This window comes from Thalassophryne amazonica, chromosome 5 (assembly GCF_902500255.1).
Source record: "Thalassophryne amazonica chromosome 5, fThaAma1.1, whole genome shotgun sequence".
NCBI lineage: Eukaryota > Metazoa > Chordata > Actinopteri > Batrachoidiformes > Batrachoididae > Thalassophryne > Thalassophryne amazonica.
In genome coordinates this window covers 123431511-123445752 of record NC_047107.1, presented here as the reverse complement: position 1 = coordinate 123445752, position 14242 = coordinate 123431511, and the positions used below count along the sequence as shown (strand labels likewise).

General features: G+C 42.0%; 1 protein-coding gene across 1 annotated transcript in view; it reads right to left on the bottom strand.

Annotated features, from left to right (window-relative positions):
* LOC117511248 (3-hydroxy-3-methylglutaryl-coenzyme A reductase-like) overlaps positions 1 to 14242 on the bottom strand; it is a 39899-nt gene that overhangs the window by 13214 nt on the left and 12443 nt on the right. The window contains exons 6-13 of the mRNA XM_034171253.1: positions 11503 to 11608; positions 8148 to 8254; positions 7880 to 7996; positions 7268 to 7428; positions 5697 to 5950; positions 5357 to 5511; positions 4870 to 5064; positions 58 to 216 (exon numbers count right to left, since the gene is read on the bottom strand). Coding sequence (XP_034027144.1) covers positions 58 to 216; positions 4870 to 5064; positions 5357 to 5511; positions 5697 to 5950; positions 7268 to 7428; positions 7880 to 7996; positions 8148 to 8254; positions 11503 to 11608 — 1254 coding nt within the window. The remainder of the gene's footprint in view (positions 1 to 57; positions 217 to 4869; positions 5065 to 5356; positions 5512 to 5696; positions 5951 to 7267; positions 7429 to 7879; positions 7997 to 8147; positions 8255 to 11502; positions 11609 to 14242) is intronic.

Below are 14242 nucleotides of genomic sequence, written 5' to 3'. Positions count from 1 at the left end.
TTGGAACTACTTGAGAGCATCCACACACCTTTCATATGCTACATATCTGCTACTCACAGCAATTGCTCGACATCCACGGTTGGTGCTGGCAACCAAGCAGCCCTCTGTGGTTGCCAAAGGAACCTGGAACTGTTTCCCATCCAGATGAAGTGGTCCAGCCACACCCACTGGTACTGGCATGTAACCAATTACATTCTCACAGCAAGTGCCCATAACCTGTGAAACATATTCTGCTTGTCTGAGGTGATTTTGAACTGGACACAAAAGTGCACACCAGCATATGGTGCCCGTCAAGGAAGAAAAGAAGTTGCAGTTAACACAAAAACTTAGATTTGTAGCAGATGTCACTGGAAAGATTGATCAGTACAATTGTTTACAAAAAACACCCTGTCTGTGTCTATTGCAGAGGTAATAAATAATCATTTCCTGTGACTTAGCAGTGAAGATGGAAAGTAACGCAAGATCTAAGCTGGTACAGGCAGGCACATTTGGTCACACTGTTCAGTCGCATATACAACCCCTGGCAAAAATTATGGAATCACCGGCCTTGGAGGATGTTCATTCAGTTGTTTAATTTTGTAGAAAAAAAGCAGATCACAGACATGACACAAAACTAAAGTCATTTCAAATGGCAACTTTCTGGCTTTAAGAAACACTATAAGAAATCAAGAAAAAAAGATTGTGGCAGTCAGTAACAGTTACTTTTTTAGACCAAGCAGAGGGAAAAAAATATGGAATCACTCAATTCTGAGGAAAAAATTATGGAATCACCCTGTAAATTTTCATCCCCAAAACTAACACCTGCATCATATCAGATCTGCTCGTTTAGTCTGCATCTAAAAAGGAGTGAACACACCTTGGAGAGCTGTTGCACCAAGTGGACTGACATGAATCATGGCTCCAACACGAGAGATGTCAATTGAAACAAAGGAGAGGATTATCAAACTCTTAAGAGGGTAAATCATCACGCAATGTTGCAAAAGATGTTGGTTGTTCACAGTCAACTGTGTCTAAACTCTGGACCAAATACAAACAACATGGGAAGGTTGTTAAAGGCAAACATACTGGTAGACCAAGGAAGACATCAAAGCATCAAGACAGAAAACTTAAAGCAATATGTCTCAAAAATCGAAAAATGTACAACAAAACAAATGAGGAACGAATGGGAGGAAACTGGAGTCAACGTCTGTGACCGAACTGTAAGAAACCGCCTAAAGGAAATGGGATTTACATACAGAAAAGCTAAACGAAAGGCATCATTAACACTTAAACAGAAAAAAACAAGGTTACAATGGGCTAAGGAAAAGCAATTGTGGACTGTGGATGACTGGATGAAAGTCATATCAGTGATGAATCTCAAATCTGCATTGGGCAAGGTGATGATGCTGGAACTTTTGTTTGGTGCCTTTCCAATGAGATTTATAAAGATGACTGCCTGAAGAGAACATGTAAATTTCCACAGTCATTGATGATATGGGGCTGCATGTCAGGTAAAGGCACTGGGGAGATGGCTGTCATTACATCATCAATAAATGCACAAGTTTATGTTGATATTTTGGACAATTGAAAGGATGTTTGGGGATGATGAAATCATTTTTCAAGATGATAATGCATCTTGCCATAGAGCAAAAACTGCAAAAACATTCCTTGCAAAAAGACACATAGGGTCAATGTCATGGCATAGGGTCAATGTCAATGAGCAGATCTGATTTGATGCAGGTGTTAATTTGGGGGATGAAAATTTACAGGGTGATTCCATAATTTTTTCCTCAGAATTGAGTGATTCCATATTTTTTTCCTCTGCTTGGTCTAAAAAAGTAACCGTTACTGACTGCCACAATCTTTTTTTCTTGATTTCTTATAGTGTTTCTTAAAGCCAGAAAGTTGCCATTTGAAATGACTTTAGTTTTGTGTCATGTCTGTGATCTGCTTTTTTTCTACAAAATTAAACAACTGAATGAACATCCTCTGAGGCTGGTGATTCCATAATTTTTGCCAGGGGTTGTATAACACACATCACATGGACACTTTTTATGTCATATCCACAACCTCATCAAGGCTCATCTGCTAGTTGCTTTTCTCCTCCCAATCTACAATTCCAAATCAGAAAAGGTTGGGACAGTATGGCAAATGCATTCATTCATTCATGTATTCATTACCTCCACCACGAGGTTATGTTTTCACCAGCATATGTCTGTCTGTTTGTCTGTTAATGATCCAGTCACACGGCAATTAACGAAGGGTGACGAAGCCCTGACAAAACAAGAAATCTGGACTTTCGTTGACTGTCGTTGGCATCATTTAACCTTCGCGCAGCCTCGTTCCTGCAGCGGGCGCTTCGTCAGGATTTTTAAACTGTTGAAAATTTTGAACGAAGGGCAACGAAAACCTCAATTCGTCTGTGTCTCGTTTTGCTGTCGTTCTTGACGTTTTTTAAGCGTTTGTGTAGTTTTTGTAACGTTATTGTTTAATTTGACTTCGTTGGAGCAGCTGAACGTTGGAGCAGCCTGCTTGCTTGGATTTTTTTGATCTGTGTGGGGGGGGCAGCTTCAATGGGCTCAGGCACATTACATAGGCCAGAATTAATCTTTTGTGTGGATATAATTAATTATTTTGCCACAAGCAACTGTTGAATTTGAAACAACAAAAAAGTTGTGTAATTTCCGACGGTACTTGAATGCAGCATCAGCGGCAGCAGGAGCTGCTGCGTGCGCTTATTATTTTTATTAAATATAACAATATGAGTGTAGAAATGACAATCCAGTCCTTCTGTACATGTGGCAAGAGGTAGATGAATCAAAATGATGATATAAAGCGCTGTTCTGGAAGGAAGAATTCACGTTGTGGATCAGTGATCAGCTGGTGGAAATAACCGCACATGTGAGTCAATGCACGCATTCACACGCACTGATTAATTTACTCCTCTGATATATTCAATCATCTTTACACATATTTATATTTATTCTCTCTTTTGACAATTTTCTGTTATAAATAAATATATATGGCTTAGAACATAATACTATGATACAGCAGTGACCACGGCACACTTTTTTCTTTTTTTTTAATTGGAGGAAGACGGAGCACGCATCGTGTCAACAGACAGTGTGGATTCTGATAATGATGGAGATGATCCCTCTTTTGTTCTGGACGAGGAACCAGAGCAGGTGGTCCACTGACGTGCGCACAGATCTCCACAGATTCTGTTTGCAGTTTCTCCAGGACTCAGGTGCTATGAGCTCCGTCCCAGCACCGAGTCCTGGAACGCAGAGACACAGACACACACACTGCTCCAGCTGTGGCTCCAGGCGCGTTTCGTCGAGATCGTGAGCTTTGGTTTTGTTCATTTCCTCTTTCGTCCCTTTTGCGCTCTTGCTTCGCAGACTGTTCGGTGATAAAAGCTCTTTCGTCCACTTTTTCTCAACGAATTGTGACGTTTTTTACTTTTTCCCTTCGTTCAGGAATCGTTGTGTGCCATGTGACTGGGCCATAACAGGATAACTCAAAACGTTTTGAACACATTTGAACCAAATTTGGTGGAATGATGGAAAATATATCCAGGATCAAGCAATTAAAATTTGGTGATGATCTGGATTAAACTCTGGAATATAGCATAATGTATTAGATTGCCCTTTTGTGAATCCACATCCTTCGATATTGGTATGTGGCGTGGCAGAGGTACTGTGTGCTCTACCTAGTGTCCTTCTAGTTTGTTCATTTTCCACCAGTTATCCTGGTCCATGTAGTGTTGGCAGCACACCAAGTAGCTCACCCCACACTTCCCTATCCTCACCCAAGTCCTTCAACTCTTCCTGGGGAATCCTGAGGCAGTGATCACTACATTTACTATGACTTTTATTTCATTGCAAACAGTTTGACCCCAGGAAATTTCATGTTTTGTATAGTCAACTTCATTTCATGTGTCAAAATATACTACCATTCAAATGTATGGACACACTTTACCAATTAATTGAATTTGAAAGTGTGATTGTAATCATAATTTGGTACAAAGGCAGCATCCACTAAAGGCAAAGCCTCTGAGGAGCAAAGATGGGCAGAGGCTCTCCAGTTTGAAAAGAAAAGTTGGAAGGTATTTACATATTTCTTCTTCTACAATGCATAATATATAACTCAAGGATTCTGGAGGAATTTCAGTGTGTACAGGGTAAGGGTGCAAACCTAAGCTGAACACACATAAACTTCAATCACACAGATGGCATCACATCAAGAACTGTGATTCATCAATACTTGATATAACCACAATGAAGGTCTGCTTCACTTCAAATCAATAAAACAATCAAAATATTTTGTTACTCTGCACTTTGTACATGCATCTGGGATATCTGGAAGGAAGGTAGCTAGACCTTTGAAATGAGGGGAGACATGCATTTCCCATAATGCAACGAGATCTTGCAGTTGACTGAGAGTCACTGTGGTGCCCGTGTGATTGCAGCCAGCAGGGAGTGTGCTGAGCAAGAGCTCCTGACACCAAGAAATGTCCTAGCCAGGAATACTAGAGGTCTTGGGTTTTGATTTTCTTATTAGAGAGTCCGCCTCCTATACCTTAGGTTATGAGCTAAAGTCTATGTTGGGACCTAGCATGACAGCACATCACTGGGTACACGGGTGCCAAGACACAGATGGGAGTGAGGTTTAGGGGGCTGACTGTGATAGTAACCTGAGGGCATCATGCTGTGCAGGAATAAAACCTCAAAATGGGGCTCTACAACTTCATGCAGTTGTAATGGTCCATATCACATCAAACCGTCTGGAACGTTGATAAGTAATGACGGATACTGTGCAGGCCTCAATCACCTTAAACCAGCCTACTGAACACAGGACATGCAGATAGTCCTGGATATATGTTCTCACCTTGGAGTAGTCATAGTTACAGTATGGCAATGAGGACAGCGCAGATGGGAATGGAAGGTTTTCCGATATCATCTGCCTTCTTATGGCCACTCCCCTCTCTGGTCTCTCCATCAGTTCCTCCAGTTTATATGAAGGGATGTGTTTCAAGTTGACCAGCAGCATCACTTCAGCATCACTTAAAAAATGAGGCCCCAACTGTAAGAGCAACACATAATGACACACTGTTTTACTGTGCCGTTAGAAATACTTAGAAATTAAGTCGAAATGGGTAAATACAAAGATAGCCAGGTATCACTAACATTTTGTAAGATCCCTAACCCTATTAAACTGGAGTAAAATCTACTCTGATTTTTTTCCTCTTTAAAAGGTGTTCTAATTGCTTCTAATGGTGAATCTGGTGGGTACATTAACCAAAATTAGCACTTTAAGGAAGTGGGAAGTGAGCTGCCTGCTGAGGGAATGTCAGCACAGTTATCAGCTCTTTTACCTCCAGGTCTTTAAAGATGGCCAGACATGTATCCAGATCTCTGGGATTTGAGGAGCAGTTGACCTGACATGTGACCTCTCCATCTTCTACCCTGACAACGGAGCTCTTCAGCTGGGGGTCAACAACTGGACCCGGCAGGGGCCGGATAACTTCATCTAAGGAGACAAAGTGAAGCAAAATATCAATAAACAAGTAAAAATCAACATTTTTTCTATGTTTCAATGCAGCATTGACCTTGTTGTGAGCTTATTATCAAATTAATGCATTTTCTCTCGTTTATAGTTTCTACTTCTGTCCCCTTGTTGTGATTTCTCACTTCTAGTCAATTCTGCCTGTCTACCTCTCTCTTCCTTGTTGACCAGTAGTGGGAGGAACACACTCTGGGGTGAGGGAAGATCTCTAGGAGCAGCAAGCGCCTTCCTGCAGCACGCTTCAGCAGGTTGCCGTGCCGTCAGTGCGGGAGACAATGTCATGATGATGTTCTTCAATGACAGTGCAGACTCCCTCTCCACATGCTCAAAGAAGATGTACTTGATGGCCAGCAGCAGGGCCAAGCAAAGAGTGATCACCTGCTCGATGTCCATGGTTATCATCCTGCCGAAGAAGAGGGAAAACAAATGCAGATTCATGCAAAATATTACGTAAGCATTCAAAATATTTATGTAAGAGTAACAGATTATCAGATATTATTTTGTTTGATATTGTCTATGTCGCTGTTATAACCTGAGAGTATATTCCATTTTGAAACGTCCACATCAGCATTATCTGGGATTGTCTGGGTTTGGCATTCAATGACTTTCTGGGGTTAGCTGTCAGCAGTGGATCTGTATTTCTCAAAAGTAATGTAGCGTAGGAGAACGTCTGCCAGGAAGGCTCAGATTTCAAAGCTGTCACTCAGATTTATCTATAATGGCAGTATCTCTAATAAGAAGCAGCAGGTCCCCTTTTAGTCATCCACTGAAGACCAATAGAAAACGTACATTATTTAGAAATATCAGTTCTAACTCCCCTCACTACTGTTTGCAGTCACTGGCCTGAAATTCTACCTCCTCCACCCCGTAATAGCAGTTGGTCCTTGTCTGAAACTTTGGGTAGACTCCACCCCTGCCTTCTTCCAATGGCAGGATTAGAGATCAACTTACCCTTTCGCTGTTATCACTGGGACCTCCCCCAAAGACTGTTCTAACATTCTGTACACTATCTCTATGGATTAAATCTTTAATTGTTTCTAGTCTGAGTCTTAATGGTAAAATTGAACTTGCAGAGACATTTAGGTCAAACGATTCTTTCTGTGCCCGTGATGTAACTTTTATGAACTGCTTGTGCCATGTGGTGTATGTCTGTATGTAACACCATGTCGCGGGGCCAGCCTAGTCTCGCGCTTTTTTTTTTCATGCTGCCATCACGATAATCGAGGCACATTATCGTGACGCATTTTTTGAATTTTATTTTACTATTTCCAAATCTACTCCTTCCTCTAACTCTATCTGAGTGAGTTCATATTTGGTCTGCACCTATAAAACCCCAAGTGGAACAAAAACAACATGTGGTCTGAAGTCTCTCACAATTTTTATTTTTTCACTATATAAATGAACAGCCCTAATATGCATACGCGTATATTTTGAAGTTTCAAGTATACACTGGTGGACAACAGAATGCACCTTTCCTTCACAGTTTTCCACTAAGACTTTCCTCTTTGCATTTGTTCAAATATTCATATTGATGATAATCAGCAACAACCACTGCTTATGTTACCAGAACAATCTTTTCAGAAGAAAGTAATTAAATAATTCTCGTTTGTCAATGTGATGTGACCTATGGAGCAAAGTGCCAATGAGCCATGCTGTTGTGACATGCTTCTTAACATCTAATGGCCATTATGTGCTAGTGATAGGTCAAGAAGAGGCTAACCTGTTCAGGTAGAAGTTCCAGAGGGGTTTCTCTGGCTTGATTCTCCTGGGGGAGATATGGTCCAACTCTGTACCAAACTGTGAAACACCCGCCGTGGTGTTGATGGGCGAGGTCTTAGCGAGCCAACGGCTGTGGGCATGAACCATCACAAGGCCCAGAGACTACATACACAACAAAAATCTGTTAAAATATAGAACATGTTCATCAATGCTAGTACCTGCCTCTTCAGAGGACAGCAAGTTGCCCCACTGCAGGAAATGGATGAATGAAGTGGTAGGTCCTGCACTGCACAGTAACAGATGTGTTAAACCAGGGGGTCTCCAAACCTGGTCCTCTAGCACCTACCCTGTATGTTCACCATCTGTACACCCACACCTCTTTAGTTAAATCAGGCATTTCCCAGATCTTGACTGGCTGAATACCCCCGACTGAGTTGGAAAACATGCAAAACAGGTGCACTCTTGGATGACAGTTGGGAGACCTCTGCAGGTGCAGTTGCTCTATACTAATGTTCCTGTATGAACGAGGTAACATTCCTGCACCAGGTAGTCCTGCATTGTTCAGGTACACATGTGAAAGTGGTTAAATAGTCAAAGAATGACAAGTTGTTACCATGATAATTTTCACCCTCTGGGTTACAGGGTTGGGTTTGTTGTCCTCCTCCTCCATCACTCTCGAGAAGTGGCTAAGCCGCCAGATAGGATGGCCTTCTTGGCTCTCACGGGACAGCTGAGTACAAGCACATTAAAAGCCTTGTATCCAAATTTAGACTACTCATATATAACTTTGCAAAAATTTTCTATTGGTCTTTTCAAACATGCATCACCGAATATAATTTGAGGCATATTTGAAATAGGATAATGAAGTACTAAAAGCTTACCTCCAAGACCAGTGATACACATGCAGGGAAGAATGTCATGAACACAAAGTAGTTGGCCAAGACAGACATGCATCCAAAACAGCACATAATTTCTAACTGTCGCACACCTGAAAAACACAAGAAGAAGAAGAAGAGACAGACTCTCAGGTTCACAAGAACAACTAATATGTTCATTATGACAGACACCACTGCAGCTGTGCTTAAACGTTTGCATGCAGTCACCATAGACATGAACGTGGCAGCAATTGAGTCAAGTTTGAGAGCATGCATCGGGGCCACAAGTCGCTGCATCCATCGCACCATAGAACCACTCCGAGTCCTGAATGGCAGCCACCCAGGCAGACACCAACTCACCTCACCATCATGCACAGAGAAATGCACACCATGTGCAAATTGGCAAACTGCCAAAAATGATACTGCTCTTTGGAGTCTCTCGAAGTAATGAGTCATTTGACACAATGTCACTCCAACAGTACCCAAGGAAAATTAGGTCACTAGTTGGCATCCCTGTTTTACAACCATGCACTAAGACAGGTAGGCCTATGACTCTAAGGACTCCGACCTTTGTTCTCCTGCAAACATATCAGCAGCCCCAAACACATCTGTCCAGTGAATTTATGATTCCATAAACTCTTCCTGGACATCTCCCAACTTCTGAGACCAAGTGATTTTCTTTAACAAGATAAGTGCATGTCGCTACAATATGAATACATCGTCAATATATTTTGACCCAAGACAAGCCAAGACACGCTGGCTCCTTTCTCAGCTTCTCAAGTGTTGCAGTCAGAGTATCCATTGACTGCAGAAAGATCATAGCATCATCTACAAATTCAAGGTCAGTCAACCCTTCATTGCCAACAAAATCATAAGCCACTGGTTTCCACCACCCTACTCAATACCCAGTTCAGGCAAGCACTGAACACTGGAGGAATCAGAACTCATCCCTGATGAATGCCAGTTGTGACTGTGAAAAATCCAGTTTCTGCCCCAGTCCTGGCAATATTGGACTTTTAATTATTTCATTAAACTAATGTTTTTATTCTGATTATTGTAACGGCACAATGTACAACAGTGGTGGTGGCCAAGTGGTTAGTGCACTTCATTTCAGTGCAGAAGGTTCCTAGCTCAAACCCCACCCCTGCCACATTTCTCCATGTAATGTGGAGTTGTGTAAAACTTGTGTCAATTCAACATGTAGATCCACCTCAGATTTTCTGCGGTGACCCCAAGTGCAAAATCAAGGGAGCAGCCGAAGGGACTTACATATTGCAATTGCACAACGTATGGCTAAGTAAATACATTTTTAAAAAGCCAAGAATTTGATGCCCAAGTTGTAATTTATTTTAAGATGAATTGTTGTGGTTTGCCCCTGGTCTGCTGGTTTGTCTGTCTGTGTTTCCAGGTGAAGTTGAGGTAGAGCTGCTGGGTGAAGTGGCCACAGGTGTGTCAGCTGTGGATTACATATAGACTCTGCTCCTACCTGTCATGTTAGTCATGGGCCCCGCCCCATCTGTCAAGTCAGTGCATGGAGTGACAGAGCGACATCTCACAGCTGACTTTCATTCTGCTGAGTGGAGCTTCGCAGCTGAATCTGATGGCAGCTCATCACTGTTCTGCATTTAACCTTGGTGCGTCGTCCGGTTCGGGGCCAGATTCTCTCCTCACCTTCCTCACCATCTCCAGAAGAACCTCCACATTCCTCCTGGTCGGAACCGGGTTACCATGGGTGCCAGCTGTGCCATACCATCGCTCTCAGCTGGTAACCTTTTTTCTCCTTTTTGGTTGGCGCTCCGTCGCCACTACTGCAGCTCTTCATTTTTTTTGTTTCAGACTGGAGTCTCACGCTCGTGCGTACTGTCGAACTCCTCCACTGTGGGCTTCCATGTCCAGGCAGCATACAATTCTTTGTCTTTCTTCACAGCCGCTTCCAGGTGCAGAATCTAACTCCTCGTGTTTCTTCCACCTGTCGCTTCCAGGCACAAAATGTAATTAGTCGTTTTTTTTCCCACTGCCACTTCCAGATGCAGTTTATGACTCATCGTGTTTTTCCTCTCGTGGTATTCCAGGCTTAGAGAGCACTCGTGTGGATCTTCCAGGTCTCTGGACTAAATTAATCGTCTTTTCTTAGTTAAGCATTCAGACTTAATGTAGTCTTTATTTCCTCTGAGTGTTTCAGTCTAAACCTAACTGTCTATGTACTTCTTTGCGCTTTTGGATAATAATGTCTAAGTTATCAACCAGGAGTCTTTTACTGTGTAAGTTCTAGTTCTAACTTCTGTGTTTAATGTGGATCATTCAGGTTAATTCCAAGGTCACGTTCCATCTACTGTAAGTGTTTAAACTTAGATGCTTCTGCTGAATTTTTCCTGTGTTCTTCCACCTGCTGCGTCTCACATTAATCAGCTGCAAATAATCAGCCTTTGATCCATTCCACGTTGCTAAGTGATCAACAGATATTCTATAATCACAGTTTACCCCATCAACGCCGGTTCTGGAACAGTGAGCACTGAAAAGTAGTTTTTTCTACTGACTGAACTGTTTAACCATTTGGTGCCTTCTGTGAACAAATCCACTTACCAAACACCTCAACAGCTAAGGTCCTGAGACTAATGTAATTGGTTATCGGAGTGCAGAACAGAAATCCTACACACAGAGACTGGATCCTGAACTGAACTTTGGTTTTGAACTATATTTTCATTATTTGAACTTTGACTTTGAACTGAACTTTGGATTTGAACTCTATATCATCTTTTGGAACTCTGTCCCTGAGCTGCAGCTGAAGGAACTATTTGAGTTTTAAGTCTCATGGTGCACTTGCACATATTCATTAGCCCTCTCATCTCCCTTGCAGTTCATCCAGCCCCAGTAGCTCCACAGGCTCACTTCACCTGGTCCCTGTCCAGTCAGTCCCGGGTCCCAGTCCCGTCCGTCCCTGGTTGGTCCTGTTGTCCTCCTGGTCCCCGTCCTGTTGGTCCCTGGTTCGAGTCCCGGTCTCTGGTTGGTCCCAGTCCAGTCAGTTCCTGGTCCCGGTCCAGTTGCCCTGTCTACTGTGCAGTCTCCCCTGTTTGATTAAATAAACGTTTGGTTGTTCCTCCAGTCTTTGTCTTACTGCTCCTGCATTTGGGTCCAACACGCAACCCGGTCCCCAACCGTAACATGAATTCCAAAAATCACTGAATGAATGTATGTAAACTTATGACTACCACTGAATGGACAGTGATTCTAAACAACTGAATATAGTGGCCACAATGGCAACTACACACGTGTGTTCCCATAATACTGTCAATCCATTCATAGCAGAACCATGTCCTGACGATAGTGCATGTGAGGTACAGATAGTGATACTTCAAAGTACCTGACATGGTTCCCACTCCGATCACTAAGCATTCCACCATGGCATCTAGCGTGAAGGTTGGTCCAAGTACTGCCATGCCACGAGCAATATTGTCCCGAACTTCATCCTGAAACATAAATATTCATGTTTATTATATGGCTACGACGATATGCACTCTCTGATTGGCTGATTTCTGGTCTGATATTTTCCCATAACAAACCGTTAACATGACAATCGGTCCGGATCACACATCACATTTGTTACAAACCAGAAAGCTAAAAACATGAATAGAAAAACCAAGTCGGACATGAACATACTCCATAAATATCTAAACAGCACTGGAAGAAACACACATATTGAAAGCTAACCTGACCATATGTTAGCAAGTTCTTCATGGAGTTGAAGAAAGCAAACGGGTCTGACTACGAGCCCAAAACTATCAGCAGCTTTCATATTCGTTTGTGTTTATATATATATATATATATATATATATATATATATATATATATATATATATATTATTAACCTCACTTGCTTGGTCTGTACAGGAATATCAGAGGTCTGACATTTCCGTACAGACCAAGCAAACGAGGTTAATAATCCTTTAATATATCTTCCTAAAGCCCCTGTCACAGTGGCGTATTCCTAGAGCTGCTCATTACAGCGTATCGTCTACGCTGTAATGAGCAGCACTCCGCCCACTTCAGGAGTTTTTTCTCAATACGCAGCAGTATGTTGAGGGCTACGCGCGTAAGACGGAAGAAATTAAACCTGTTTAATTTTCTTTGAATTAAACGACTGACCTTGAACTTCAGAGTTTTGCTTGAGGTCAAATGTCACCTAAATTAGGCCAAACTTCAGATTACAGCAAAATATGTCATGTAATACATCAAATTAAAGGGGTTGATGAGAGGATCCAGAATACAGCAAATGTTTTAAGTTATGATGTCATCAAATCAAATCAAATCAATTTTATTTATATAGCACCAAATCACAAGTCATCAAATCAAATCAAATCAATTTTATTTATATAGCGCCAAATCACAACAAACAGTTGCCCCAAGGCGCTTTATATTGTAAGGCAAGGCCATACAATAATTACGGAAAAACCCCAACGGTCAAAACGACCCCCTGTGAGCAAGCACTTGGCCACAGTGGGAAGGAAAAACTCCCTTTTAACAGGAAGAAACCTCCAGCAGAACCAGGTTCAGGGAGGGGCAGTCTTCTGCTGGGACTGGTTGGGGCTGAGGGAGAGAATCAGGAAAAAGACATGCTGTGGAAGAGAGCAGAGATCAATCACCAATGATTAAATGCAGAGTGGTGCATACAGAGCAAAAAGAGAAAGAAACACTCAGTGCATCATGGGAAACCCCCAGCAGTCTAAGTCTATAGCAGCATAACTAAGGGATGGTTCAGGGTCACCTGATCCAGCCCTAACTATAAGCTTTAGCAAAAAGGAAAGTTTTAAGCCTAATCTTAAAAGTAGAGAGGGTGTCTGTCTCCCTGATCTGAATTGGGAGCTGGTTCCACAGGAGAGGAGCCTGAAAGCTGAAGGCTCTGCCTCCCATTCTACTCTTACAAACCCTAGGAACTACAAGTAAGCCTACAGTCTGAGAGCAAAGCGCTCTATTGGGGTGATATGGTACTACGAGGTCCCTAAGATAAGATGGGACCTGATTATTCAAAACCTTATAAGTAAGAAGAAGAATTTTAAATTCTATTCTAGAATTAACAGGAAGCCAATGAAGAGAGGCCAATATGGGTGAGATATGCTCTCTCCTTCTAGTCCCTGTCAGTACTCTAGCTGCAGCATTTTGAATTAACTGAAGGCTTTTCAGGGAACTTTTAGGACAAGCTGATAATAATGAATTATAATAGTTCAGCCTAGAGGAAATAAATGCATGAATTAGTTTTTCAGCATCACTCTGAGACAAGACCTTTCTAATTTTAGAGATATTGCGCAAATGCAAAAAAGCAGTCCTACATATTTGTTTAATATGCGCATTGAATGACATATCCTGATCAAAAATGACTCCAATATTTCTCACAGTATTACTAGAGGTCAGGGTAATGCCATCCAGAGTAAGGATCTGGTTAGACACCATGTTTCTAAGATTTGTGGGGCCAAGTACAATAACTTCAGTTTTATCTGAGTTTAAAAGCAGGAAATTAGAGGTCATCCATGTCTTTATGTCTGTAACACAATCCTGCAGTTTAGCTAATTGGTGTGTGTCCTCTGGCTTCATGGATAGATAAAGCTGGGTATCATCTGCGTAACAATGAAAATTTAAGCAATGCTGTCTAATAATACTGCCTAAGGGAAGCATGTATAAAGTGAATAAAATTGGTCCTAGCACAGAACCTTGTGGAACTCCATAATTAACCTTAGTCTGTGAAGAAGACTCCCCATTTACATGAACAAATTGTAATCTATTAGATAAATATGATTCAAACCACCGCAGCGCAGTGCCTTTAATACCTATTGCATGTGTAGCAGGATGGATTACCTTAATGATGTTCAGCTGGTGGATTGAGTGCAGCTGGTTGTGGCAGAGGAGTGTTTGCATAAAAGAGGGAGTGTGTGTGCTCTTCTTTCTCTTTCTGGAGACTGACTGCAGGTGTTTGGACGTGTTCACTTCCATGTTCCCGTGAAGACAGGTAGGCGCCGGCCACAGCTGCAGGCTCATTGAGGTGTAGTGGTGAGTGTTTAAGGAGGTGGTTTTGTTGTACAGAGACCTCTGTGTGGGCTGTCGTTGGTGGT